Source organism: Candoia aspera, chromosome 1 (genome assembly GCF_035149785.1).
Source record: "Candoia aspera isolate rCanAsp1 chromosome 1, rCanAsp1.hap2, whole genome shotgun sequence".
NCBI classification, from domain to species: Eukaryota; Metazoa; Chordata; class Lepidosauria; order Squamata; family Boidae; genus Candoia; species Candoia aspera.
In genome coordinates, this window is record NC_086153.1 from 304,182,958 (window position 1) to 304,197,545 (window position 14,588).

Genomic DNA, 14,588 nt, shown 5'->3' on the forward strand with positions numbered 1-14,588 from the left:
CAAGGGTCAATGAACTTGTAGATGGGTCATGTTATCACTCCTTTACCAAGGTGTCACATGACTAATAATAATACTCATAATAATAAGGAATTCTGCATTCTATGTCCTTCCAAGTTCAGTGATCTGAACTCTACTGAGAAAAAAAAGTAACTGACAGAAATCCTGGCTAGAACATCTATTATACCTCTTTCTATATGAAGAGTAAATTTTCTTCAAGTATACGCTCCTGTTTCCTTTTACCTAATTTCATTTTCCTGCAACTCCAACTTTAATCTGAGGTTCTGGGAATGATGTTAGTCTCCTCTTTTTTCAACCATAGTCCAATATCAGCTTGTTGGTTTTAAAAGGATAACCACTTTTCTATACTCCCAAGAAGGCAGAGGCTGTGATAATCTGTGTGCGTGACAAAGAAGATCCTCCCTTGTGGATATGGGGATATCGAAGTGTCTGTGAATATCTGAGCCTGTTACTGGCAAGGAAGGTACATTCACAACAGATGGCAGTAGAGACAAACAATTATTGGAACCAGATAGTTTAGGATAATTTGAAAGCCAAATTAAATTACGGGGGGTGACTTTTTCAAAGAAGAAACGATTTTGTGGGATATTAAATCTCTACAAAGATAGGATCATGCAAGCCATGGTATTCTCTGTGACACTCTATGGAAGTGAAAGTTGGACTTTGAAGAAGCAGGATAGGAAGAGTATTGATGTTTTTGAACTGTGGTGTTGGAGAAGACTCCTGAGAATACTGTGGACAGCAAAGAAAACAAACAAATGGACCATTGAACAAATCAACCCAGAGTTCTCACTTGAGGCACAAATGACCAGGCTCAAATTATCCTACTTTGGGTGTATTATGTCAAAACCTAGCTCTCTGGAATAAGCTCTAATGCTGAGAAAGGTGGAAGGAAAGAGAAGGAAAGAGCAACCAGTAGCAAGGTGATAGACTTAGTTTGGAAGACCTGAAAGACCAGGTTAGGGACAGATTGTCATAGAGAAAACCTATCTGTGTGGTTGCTAAGAGGCAACAATGATTTGGTGACACCCAATTAATTAATTGGTACAATAAGACAATGATAAATCTATTAACTTAAAACAGATGATCTATCAGAATGAGACTCTATAAAGTTATAACTCAGTCATAACTCTCAGTTGGATTATTGCAATGTGTTCTACATGAGCCTGTCTTTGAAGAGTATTCAGAAGCTTCAGCTAGTTCAGAATGCAGAAGCTCAAGTAATTATGAGCATATCTCAGTAACTCATGTAACGTTCTGCTTCAAATACTGCAGTGGTTACCAGCTGGTTTCTGAGTGCAAGATGTTATTTTAAAGCACTTCATGGCTCAAGTCCTGAACATCTGTGGGACTACCTTCTTTCAGTAACAACTATCTACCCATAAGATCAAGTAGGATGGGCACATTCTAGGTCTCTTTCTTGAGGGACAGCCATCTAAAGGTAACTTGGAGGAGTGCCTTTTCAGTAATGACCACACTTTTGTAGAATAGCTTGCTCCTGTGTGTCTAAATTACTCTTCGCCTTCTGATTTTCAGAAAGTCAATAAAACATGGATGTTTTATCAGACCTTGAGGTTTGGAATGTTATGACTGGTCCCTCTGGCAAAGAATGGTGTTTCTAACATTGAGCTGTTATTAGTTGTATATTCCCATTTTTTACATACTGTTTGTTCTATGGATGTGTTAGATTGTTGTTACTTATGTTCCTTTATTTTGTTTTAATCTGAATATACAAATATGGGAGTCAGAGTTAGTTTTAACTGAAACTGAAACAGGTTTCTAGCTTTATATAATATATATATATATATATATATATATATATATATATATATATATATAGGTAAATAGGTAAAACTTCAGGACTCACTTGAAGACCTGTAATGACTGGCTTGGTAGACAGCCATTGGAACTTGGGGGGGAGGGGGAATACTACAAGGGTTCTATACTTCATGACCACCTGCTCAATTGGCTTGAGAAATAGTCAAGCAGGGAAGGGCCTCCAGTGTTGATCTCAGGTCAGCTGTTGACTGTTGAGTAGGATACGTTACCACAGAGACAGAGTAGGTCAGGTTCTCTCATCATGCTAAGCCATAATGTCATTTGTAAACTATGACTAATGTCTTAGTGTTCAGCTGAATCCAACAATTGCAGTTTATTCAACCATAATTAAAACTCCTATGCATATTTTTCTTTAACTGGCCTGACATTTGTTAATAACACCTAATACCTGAGTGGACTGCTGGAAAGACTCCAAGATTACTGAGATCGGGTGAGAGGGGAAATACAGGACTAAGATATCTGGGCTGCAAATATCTGGGGATAATTCTTGCTGCCATCTAATAGCCATCTGAATTTCTCCAGCTCAGGTAAGTGGATAGGTTAAAAAGTTAAGTATGGATGAATGTATCAAATGAAACAGCCATTTAAATGCTGCTTATTCCCAAACATTTGAAATAATAATGTTTAAATCTTTATTTTTATTAAAAATGTCAAGGATTTTCAAAACAAAAATAGAATGTGCCCTTTCTCAACAGAAAACTGCAGCGAAGTAAAAATCAAGTGGATATTATAAAAGGTAACACTGAATACAACACATACAGAAAATAAAAATATAATAAATTAACTCTTGGACATCACTTTACAAGTCTGTATAATGAGCAAAGAATTTAGCAACAGTAAGAATCATATGTCTGTTGATAACAGCTGATAGAAACATTGCAAATTAGATACCTATCCAGAGCCCCCTTCCAGTGAATTATTTCAGTTTCACTTGATGTTCACAGCCAACTTCAGCCTGCCATTCTATAATTAATACAATGACAATACAATTATAAAGGTATTAATTCTGTACAACATGTAATCAGTAATAACAAAAAACAATGACTTGGTACAAAGATCACACTATCATATTTACCCCAAAGGAAAATTACCTTGAATTTAAGAATATCCTTTCCCTCCAAAAAGGAATGGTAAACAGAAAAGTATTATTATAAATATTGACAAAAATCCTGTACAATGTTCACTTCCCCATTTTGTCAAACTAAGATTGCAAACATCAGCTGAAATAAATCCTGTATATTTCTTCCTTTTCAAAAAATACTTGTGTATGTGTGTTCATTGTCCACATATACCTGCCAAAAGCCATAGAAAAGAAATTGTAAGATTCTCCATTTATAACATCAATTGATCCCAATTATCTCTCACATAGAGACACATCCATACATACATTTCCTTCCTTTCTTCTTTCTGGCAAAACAGAAGGGTAAGGGGGAAAAGAGGATAGCAAACTTGAAAAGAAGAGGTAACTGGAGACATATGGAAAGAAAAGGGAAGGAAATCCAAACAAGACATTTGTAGTACAGTTGTACCTGCACTTCCTGCCTATTCCTTTCTTTTCAACAGTTGAAAAGGTGGGGGATTAAATCCAATCCAAAATCCAGTCCAAGTCCAAATGTTGTTTGTCAGATTCTTTGAACTCCTCAACTCATTTTGGTTTCTTGAATAGACCACAGTTAAGGAAATTGCACTTTACCTTGACCTGTGAAACATCACTAAATCAGATTATTAGTTTAAGTAGGTATTACAATTCAGGCAGGGGTGAAGGACAGCTCCCTCCCTGTTCCCATCACCATTTTATCATCAATAATAATAAACCTTTGAAGTAGATTAAGCAGAGACAAATTGTTCCCAGAGTTTTCAGAGGTAACCCAATTTCCGGGATTTTGCATAACACACTGAACCATAAAGTAACCACACAGTACATTCTCACACATCAAGCAATAATTTAGCCTCTCAAGTTTTAACTTGGCTAAACATCACGAAATACATTTATCTTCCTGTGACTAATCAAAGATAATTTTTTAACGGCTATTGTGAAATAAAATTATTTTAACTCCATTTCTCCAAGTAGTTTCCTCTGCAAAATTTATGAAGTTCAAATCATGAACCAACCACACATGAAAATTTCTTGATTCTGCAGCTACAAAAGCTGCTACTTTAGCATTTCTCGTGCCACGTAATGAGAGGAAACCTGTCAGAAACCCCTAATGTCCCGAAGGGAGAGGGGGAAATCAAGCACAAAGGCAGAGAAATAGGACATTGGCTCGCAAGCCGGAAAAATTTCAGCAGCCATTGCTGGCGCTGAAAGAAGCTTTCAGCTTGCCTGCCGGTCTGTCTTCTTCCCCCAAGACAAGAACGAAGAGCGCGCTCCCCGTCCCTGACTCTTCAGGCAGTTGCTTAGGCGCCTTTGTTTCGCCAAGGACCCTGGCTAGCGTTGCTGGGCAAAGCGAAGCTGCGACGCCGGGCCTAGGCAGGAGGGGCCAGTAGCGTAGCGTTGTTAGAGGTTTGTCGTGTGCCTCGCTTATGGGGCTGGAAATGGACTCGTTGCTCCACGCCTTGAGTTACTTCAGGCGGAGGAAATTCCAGCTCTGCTCGGATCTATGCTCCAAGTTGCTGGAAAAGGAGCCCGGCGACCAGGTAATGGGGAGAGGCAGGGCAGGAACTGGAAGCATGGCTGTGAGGTCGAACCGAGTTCGGGAAAAATGTAAAGCCGGGCCTTGGGTGGATCCCTTGATTCAGTAACCATTGTCTTTTTTGTACCTGCAGGTCTTTTTGCTTATCTTGCTTGCGCGAGCGTTCTGTAAAGATCGTGTAACGGTGCCTTTCCTGCATTTCATAGCTTTTCGTCTTGCCCGCGCAGGCACGCAGATACCTTGAATAGAGATAATTAGTTTTGCATTTATGAAAATGTGTTGTTCCTTAAAAGGTATCAGTACTAGATAGGAAACTGAAAAAAAATATCCTGTAAGAAGGCAGTGACAGACCACTTCCCTGTCATGGCAGGAAAGCCTCGTGGGTGCATCTTTAAGAGTCAAGTGGACTGGGAGGCGGCTTTAGCCATAAAACCCTCAGAATAGTTGCTACGAATGTGTAAGAAAATACGGTTAGAGAAAAGGGGATCATTGAAAAGGAGATAGGTAGTCTTCCATCCTGACAAGATTTCTTATTATCAACATGTTCTAAACTTGCAGTACTAAGTGTCTCTGGTTTAATTTTTTAGTAATTATTTTCAAATTCCTTAGCAACAGCTGTCTTTGTATCTTCCTTGTCTCTCACCTAGAGCATCCGAACGTTAAGTTTTGAAATAAGTGAGAATGGAAAAGATGAGGGAAGCCTGACACAACTCCTTGTTGTTTATTCGTTCAGTCGCTTCGGACTCTTCGTGACTTCATGGACCAGCCCACGCCAGAGCTTCCTGTCGGTTGTCAACACCCCCAGCTCCCCCAGGGACGAGTCCGTCACCTCTAGAATATCATCCATCCATCTTGCCCTTGGTCAGCCCCTCTTCCTTTTGCCCTCCACTCTTCCTAGCATCAGCATCTTCTCCAGGGTGTCCTGTCTTCTCATTACGTGGCCAAAGTATTTCAGTTTTGCCTTTCATGTCATTCCCTCAAGTGAGCAGTCTGGCTTTATTTCCTGGAGGATGGACTGGTTTGATCTTCTTGCAGTCCAAGGCACTCGCAGAATTTTCCTCCAACACCACAGTTCCAAGGCATCGATCTTCCTTCTCTCAGCCTTCCTTATGGTCCAGCTCTCGCAGCCATATGTTACTACGGGGGACACCATTGCTTTAACTATGCGGACCTTTGTTGTCAGTGTGATGTCTCTGCTCTTAACTATTTTATCGAGATTTGTCATTGCTCGTCTCCCAAGGATTAAACATCTTCTGATTTCCTGGCTGCACTCAGCGTCTGCAGTAATCTTTGTGCCTAGAAATACGAAGTCTGTCACTGCCTCTATGTTTTCTCCCTCCATTGGCCAGTTATCAATCAAGCTGGTTGCCATAGTCTTGGTTTTTTTGAGGTTTAGCTGCAAGCCAGCTTTTGCACTTTCTTCTTTCACCTTCATCATAAGGCTCCTCAGTTCCTCTTCGCTTTCAGCCATCAAAGTGGTATCATCTGCATATCTGAGATTGTTAATGTTTCCTCCAGCGATTTTAACTCCAACATTGGATTCCTCATGCAACAAGCCCAGCATGTTGCATGATGTGTTCTGCGTACAAGTTGAATAGGTAGGGTGAGAGTATACAGCCCTGCCGTACTCCTTTCCCAATCTTAAACCAGTCCATTGTTCCGTGGTCTGTTCTTACTGTTGCTACTTGGTCGTTACACAGATTCTTCAGGAGGCATACAAGATGACTTGGTATCCCCATACCACTAAGAACTTGCCACAATTTGTTATGGTCCACACAGTCAAAGGCTTTAGAATAGTCAATAAAACAGAAATAGATGTTTTTCTGAAACTCCCTGGCTTTTTCCATTATCCAGCGGATATTGGCAATTTGGTTCCTAGTTCCTCTGCCTTTTCTAAACCCAGCTTGTACATCTGGCAATTTTCGCTCCATGAATTGCTGAAGTCTACCTTGCAGGATCTTCAGCATTACCTTACTGGCGTGTGAGATGAGTGCCACTGTTCAATAGTTTGAACATTCTTTAGTGTTTCCCTTTTTTGGTATGGGGATATAAGGTGATTTTTTCCAATCGGATGGCCATTCTGGTGTTTTCCAAATTTGCTGGCATATAGCATGCATTACCTTGACAGCATCATCTTGCAAGATTTTGAACAGTTCAGCTGGGATGCCGTTGTCTCCTGCTGCCTTGTTATTAGCAATGCTTCTTAAGGCCCATTCAAGCTCACTCTTCAGGATGTCTGGCTCTAGTTCACTAACCACACTGTCAAAGCTATCCCCAATATTGTTATCCTTCCTATACAGGTCTTCTGTATATTCTTGCCACCTTTTCTTGATCTCTTCTTCTTCTGTTAGGTCCTTGCCATCTTTGTTTTTGATCATGCCCATTTTTCCCTGGAATTTACCTCCAATGTTTCTAATTTTCTGGAAGAGGTCTCTTGTCCTTCCTATTCTATTGCCTTCTTCCACTTCCGTGCATTGCTTGTTTAAAAATAATTCCTTATCTCTTCTGGCTAACCTCTGGAATTTTGCATTTAATTGGGCATATCTCCCCTTATCACTGTTGCCTTTTGCTTTCCTTCTTTCTTGGGCTACTTCTAGTGTCTCAGCAGACAGCCATTTTGCCTTCTTGGTTTTCTCTTTCTTTGGGATGTATTTTGTTGCCGCCTCCTGAACAATGTTGCGAACTTCTGTCCAGAGTTCTTCTGGGACCCTATCTACTAAGTCCAGTCCCTTAAATCGATTCTTCACCTCCACTGCATATTTCTTAGGAATATTAGTGAGTTCATATCTAGCTGATCTGTGGGTCTTCCCTAATCTCTTTAGTCTGATCCTAAATTATGCAATGAGAAGGTCGTGATCTGAACTACAGTCAGCTCCAGGTCTTGTTTTTACCGACTGTATAGATGTCTGCCACCTTTGGCTGCAAAGGATGTAATCAATCTGATTTCGGTGTTGTCCATCTGGTGAAGTCCACATATAAAGCCGTCTCTTAGGCTGTTGGAAGAGAGTGTTTGTTATGCAGAGTGAGTTGTCTTGGCAAAATTCTATCAGCCTATGTCCTGCTTCATTTTGTTCTCCCAGGCCATGCTTACCTGTAATTCGAGGTGTCATTTGACTGCCCACCTTAGCATTCCAGTCTCCTGTGATGAAAATAACATCTCTTTTAGGCGTGTTGTCCAGTAGGTGCTGCAGTTCCTCATAGAACTGCTCTACTTCAGCTTCTTCAGCATCTGTGGTTGGGGCGTATATTTGGATCACTGTGATGTTAGATGGCTTGCCCTGAATTTGAATTGAGATCGTTCTATCGTTTTTTGGATTGTATCCAAGCACTGCTTTAGCCACTTTACGATTAATTATGAAGGCTACTCCATTTCTTCTGGACTACTGTGGTCCTCTTGTCCACAGTAGTAGATCTGGTGGTCGTTTGATGTGAAGTGGCCCATTCCAGTCCATTTCAGTTCACTGACGCCCAAAATGTCTATCTTTAATCTTGACATCTCACCAATAACCACTCCAATTTGCCCTGGCTCATAGATCTGACACAACTCCTTAGCTCATCTTTAAAATGAAGATTCTAAAATAATTGAAGCACATACAAGAAAGAATGCTAACATTTTGATTGCCTTGAGAGCAAAGCATACTCAAGTTGTCTACTTTTCTTCTTCGATAAAACAAAAATGATTAGCAATATATGAGAAAAAACACATTACCAAACTTATACCCTACAGGTATTGTGAGCTACAACTCCTATATTGTAAATCCCCCACACCCCTAGGTAAATAGAATACCTGGATGGCACCATGTAACCAACCCAATCAATATATAATAATTAATTGTAATATTATATTGGCTGAAATGAACATTTCATGCTCTAACAACTGGTTTCATATATTATACCAAGCTGTGCTTTCGGAATTATAGTTTGTTGGCTCAGTCATAATGTCCAAGTTCAAATATAAATGCTAAGCAATAAAAATGACTTAACATGAGTTCTCTTGTGGTTTTTAAACTGTTATTTACATCTTGGTTTAACAAAGTGTAGCTTAAGGCAGTTTTATAAAGCTTTTTATAAAAAAATTCCTTGCAGAATTCAAAATGGAGCTTAACCTGTTGTAGGGAAAAACAAGTTCAGAAATTATTTGAATGAAATTGGAGAGTTCATGTTATATTATAAGTTGGGAGAATATTGCGAATAATTTAAAGAACAAGTGGCTGTGATCGTTCAATATGCTAAGTTGTAAAATTCAGTTTCCAAGCACATACTGCTGTTACCCTCCCCCATCCCCATTCATAGTCTATACAACCCTATATAACCTTAACCCAGAGGATTTTAACTCCAGCAGAGCTCATAACTGGAATTCCTACCTCCCAGTATGTCTACTCATAATGGAAGAAAAGCTCTAATTTATTTGTGTTAAAATATTTATAGCTTATTATCTAGATAATCTTGAGATAGGTTACAATTCAATTAATAATTGACATGATTTCAAATACAAGTGGTCCTCGTTTAACAACCACTCATTCAGCCACCATTTGGACTTGTAACGGCACTGAACAAGTGGTAGTTAACACTGGTACTAGAAGTTCTTGCAGTTGCAGCGTCCCGTGGTCACATGGTTGCCATTTGCGACCACCTTTGCCAGCTTCCTACAAAAGCAAAGTCAATGGGGATCCTAGTAGGAGGTTGCAAATGGCAACCACATGATGTCATCACTTGATGATGAGATTTGCTTAATGATGGCAACTGAAAGCGCCAGAAGTGCCATCACTTAATGGTGCAGTCATGTGAAGTCGTGTTTCATGAGTGTGGCTTAGTGATGGCAATGCTGGTCCCAATTGCCATCGTTAACCAAGGACTACCTGTAGTAAGTTTAAGAAAGGATTTCTAATTTGGATTATAACAAATGTAAATTGTTAAGTCCTCTTTTCCTTCTTCCCCAACCTCACAATTCTGATTTGGTTCAGTTCTCACTGGCTGGTTGTTTTAAGAAAAACCAGCTATTCAGGTTCAAACTATATGACAAGTATTGTTACCAAAATCTGTACTGCTTTTCTTGTTGTTGTTGTTGTTAGTTGCCGTCAAGTCATTTACGACTCATGGCGACCCTATGTATAACAGAACTACAGTCTTTCCTGACGATGTGCGCAAGGTATGAGAGTCTAAGCCTAGTTAGCTTTGCCTCTAGGGAACATTCTGGTTGTATTTTTTCTAAAACTGATTTCTTTGTTCTTCTGGCAGTCCATGGTATTTTCAGTAATCTTTGCCAACACTACAAATCAAATACATCAGTTCTTCTTCTATCTTCCTTTTTCAATGTCCAACTTTCACAGGCATATGTGGCAATTGAGAAGACCATGGAGTGAGTCAGATGCACCTTTGTTTTTAAACTGACATCTTTACTTCTGAAAACTTTGGATAGGTCTTTGATGACAGATTTTCCCAGCGTGATATGTGTTGCAGAATGCTGGGAAAGCCTTTAGCCCAGGAGAGATCAGAAAAGTCACACACCAGGCATTTCTATAAAAATAATTTATTTACAAAAAGCAAAACAAAAGCAAAACATATTTAAAGGACTTAGCTCTCATTCAGAGCTACCTAGCTTGGCTACATATCGGCACAGAGAAAAAAAAGAGGAAGTAAAACAAGTCCGGGCAGGTTCCTCCCCCCAGGCGATTTGCATCAAGCACGTGAAAGGAGATACAACCTCTTCACCCGGCCAAAATGATGAGGTACAATAGCAGTCTTAATCGTTAGTAGGAAAACATCAACAATATGTTGTTTGATTTCTTGATTACTACTTCCCTTGGTAGGATCCCGTTGATCCTAGTAGACTGAAATTGTTGACGACTTCAGTTTCTTCTCCATTTATTGTGACATTGTTTATTGGTCCATTTGTGAGTATCTTCGTATCTTTTCTTATTAGTAATATAATTTCATGTGATACAGGGTGGACTGTTTTGTGCTTTATAGCTGGAGAAATTTATTGATAAGATACAAACATGAATTTAAAGAAATAAGTAAAAGCTAATTGTTTGTCACTGTGATAGTAGAATAATTTATTTGTGAATTACAATTCTCAAGATCAGGCCATATATCATGTAAGGCAGGTGCCAAGTCTTGCTCCACCTCTTGTATTTCAAAATGTTTGTTTGGTCCAGAGAAATTAATGAATCAGCTTGGCCTTTATTAGGGCTGTCAGATCTAGGCTGCAAAAACCCAGATGATCATTGATGGGAGCAAAGCATTACAGAAAACTCTTACCTGCTCTCCAGTTGTCAACAACAAGCCAGTTAGCTCAGGTCTGCTCGTGGTACCCTCATTCTGTTAACCTCAGTAACCTGGCTTGTGCATTCATGTTATTTATTTTACAATTTAATAACCTACTTCAATCAAAAGTCTCTGGGTAAGTTATAACACGTTATTAAAAAAAGCACACAATAACAATAATACTGGTAGTCTTCGTTTAACAATGCTAATTGGGACTGGAAACTCCATCGTTAAGCGACATGGTCATAAGTTGAAAAACCATGTGACTGCACTGCTTAGCTATAGCTAAGCTGTTGCTAAGCTGTTCTCGCAGTCCCTGTTGCCTTTTGGGAAGCCAGCAGGGAAGATTGCAAATTGCAATCACATGACCTTGGAATGCTGTGGTGTTGTAATTGTGATCCAGGCACTGAGCGCCCGGATTGCGATCACCTGACTGCAGGAATGCTGTGATGGCCATAAGTACAAGGTCCAGTTGTAACTACCACTTGTTCAGCGCCATTGTACGTTTGAATGGTTGCTAAATGAGGACCACCTGTATATCAATTCTCCTCCAGATTGGATGCCAATAACATTTAATCAGGGTTGAACAAATTAAAATAATTGTATGTTCTTTGTAAATGGCATGAAAGGGGAGGCATTACAAACTTCTGGTGGTAGAGTGTTCAGAATCTGTGAACAGACACAGGAAAGACCTCTTATCTGAGCCATGTCCCTCTAACGTCAAATAAAGGGGTTCTCTTAATGGGCAGACTGAATTCTGACAAGGCTACAGCATACAAGATTTTGTAGGTTATTACCAGTACTTTGAATTGGGCCTGGAAGTCTACTGGTAGCCTGTGCAGCAACTTCAGGAGAGGTGTTATCCTGCAATAGTGCTAAACCGTGGTTTGCTTAACCATAGTTTTAATAACTATAGTATTTTGATATACACATAATGTTAACCTATTAACTCTGACTTACAAATCACAGTTTCTATATGTTACCTTACTTTATATGAAAACCAAAGCGACCATACTATGCCTGAGCTTGATGTGTGAACTCACCAAATACTTAACTCTCATGATGTAATTAAAACTAAAATGTTATATAGGGTAAAAGCTTCAGCTACATGTGTATCTACAGCAAACCATGAAGCCGATGAAGCCAAAATAGCAACATATTTGTGATGATGTTGTCATTTTCCACCTGCAGATGCTCATAAGTTTGCTTAACTAAAATGCAGAACCATATTAAAAAAACTTACAATGCTATTAAAATCTAAAACTAAAATAACCTCAAATAAATATATTTCCTCATAATGGATGAGCATGGATTTTCTCATAATGGATGAGTGTGAATTCTTGAATGTTTAGGGTGAAAACTGGTATTCCCATTTGGACATTCCAATGTTGCCATTGACTGCCACGACCGAGCATACACTACCTGTTCTAATAAGTGAAGTTTGGCACGCCATCCATCAGATGACACTGGGGAAAGCTCCAGGAAAAGATAGTATAACAACGGAAATACTGAGGGATGGAGGTCATAAACTATGGAAAGTGCTGGCAGAGCGCTTCACCAGGTACATAGGTAAAGGTAAAGGTTTCCCTTGACGTAAAGTCCAGTCGAGTCCGACTCTAGGTGGCGGTGCTCATCTCCGTTTCTAAGCCTTGGAGCCGGCGTCCATAGGACACTTCCGGGTCATGTGGCCAGCATGACGACACGGAACGCCGTTACCTTCCCGCCGAAGCGGTACCTATTGATCTACTCACATTTGCATGTTTTCGAACTGCTAGGTAAGCAGGAGCTGGGATTAACAACGGGAGCTCACCCCGCCGCGCGGTTTCGAACCGCCGACCTTCCGATCGACAGCTCAGCGGTTTAACCCGCAGCGCCACCGCGTCCCATCACCAGGTACATAGAGATGCAAAAAATTCCTGACTGCTGGAAGGAGTCCACTACGGTCCTACTGTACAAGAAGGGAGATCGCAAAGATCTCAAAAATTATAGGCTGATTTGCTTATTATCGACTGTCTATAAGCTATTCACGAAAGTGATTACAAACCATCTTACAAGAACTTTAGACAAGCAACAGCCACAAGAGCACAAGAGAATATGAATTTCCACTTGCGATTGCATTTGTGGACTATGAAAAAGTATCTGACAGTGTCAAAGTCAATGCAGTAATGCAAGCGATCAGGGAACGAGGAATCAACTTCAACTACATCACACTGCTCAAAGAAGCAAATACCAACTGCTTCACAAATATTACTCTCTTCGAAATCAAAATACGAATACCAGTGGAGATAGATGTAAAGCAAGGCGATATGATCTCACCTAAACTTTTCAACGCTTGTTTGGAAAATATCATGGCACAAAATGAAATGGGAAGACAGAATTGAAATAAACAGAGAGAAGATAAACCATCTCAGATTTGCAGAAGATGCTTTGACAACTTGACACTGAAAGCAGAAAGGTGGGTCTAAAGATGAATCACACTAAAACAAAATATATGCAGACAGGGAACCTGCCAAAATTCCAAATGAGGCTTCAGAATGAACTTAATGAAGAGGTTGACCACTATGTCTACCTGGGATGGCTAATCAAAATGAACAACCATCAAAGAGAAGAACTGGTCAGAAGAAAGAAAGCTGGATGGGCTAGATACAACTCCATTAGGGAAGTCTTACAGAATGAGAAGATCGACGGAAAACTGCATGCTAATCTTTTAATTCAACTGTCTTATTGGCGGTGCTATATGGAAGTGAAACATGGCCTCTAACAAAGGCAGAAGAGCTTTCAAGAGTAGTAAGAGCTATGGAAAGATCCATGCTGAAAGTTTCTCTCCGAGACCACATCCCAAGCAGCCAGATTAGAACACGAAGTGGAATAAATGATGTCATCGTCGAATATCGAAAATGGAAGCTATGCTGGGCAGGACATGTGTGTATGTCATATGGCCATTGGTTGCTGAATGGTATCCAAGAGAAGTAAAAAGACCTATCGGCTGACCTCCAAAGAGATGGAAAGATCCAATAGTCAAGGACTTTGGCAGAACCTGGAGAAGGAAAGCCAGGATTTGAGATGAATGGAAAGCAAGTTGTGACCAGCAGGACTCTGTTTAGCGACAGTCTGGTCAATCAAGGTGATCAAGGATGAGCATGGATTTTCTCATAATGGATGAACATGGATTCTTGAACATTTAGGGTGAAAACTGGTATTCAAATTGCCTTAAATGATAAGCCACCATTCTTTATAACTTCAGTTTATAATGATTGAATAAATATTCTGGTGCATAGTATCTGAACATTCCTATTTGCTTCTTTCCACTAGCAGGAGTAGCTAAAGGAGCCAAAAAACGGAATACATAATTTAGGTTTCCACAGTTTATAACTTGGGTTAGGAGCTGAACATAATTGGTTTTTTTTTTAACCCATGAACTGCCCAGAGTTGCTGGGAGTCAGGTTGTATGTTTTTTAAACAAACAAATAAATAGGGATCCTAGTTTCCACATGAAGCTAAATAACCCTGGACAGAATTTCCTAATTTATTTAGTTTCCACTTCCTCCCCACCCCTGCATTGACAGGAACTTGCCCACCATGTACATGACGGAATATCATTATTTCACACTTTCCCACTATATATTTGAAATATTCTGCTGAAGGGACTAAAAGCAATTTGCTGCAGAATCTGGATCTGCAGTGTAATATGCTTCTAGACATATAACTGATTTATCCATGCTATAGAATTGGGACATACAGTATCTTACAAGATCTGCAGTACAGTAAGTACTGAAATATAAACATAGCCACAAGATACACTTCTTATGATTGGTTATGAATGGGTGGTGG

General features: G+C 39.8%; 1 protein-coding gene across 1 annotated transcript in view; it reads left to right on the forward strand.

Annotated features, from left to right (window-relative positions):
• Window positions 1–4,308: 4,308 nt before the first annotated feature.
• Window positions 4,309–14,588, forward strand: part of TTC8 (tetratricopeptide repeat domain 8) — a 41,357-nt gene continuing 31,077 nt past the window's right edge. The window contains exon 1 of the mRNA XM_063290204.1: window positions 4,309–4,494. Coding sequence (XP_063146274.1) covers window positions 4,381–4,494 — 114 coding nt within the window. The 5' untranslated portion in view covers window positions 4,309–4,380. The remainder of the gene's footprint in view (window positions 4,495–14,588) is intronic.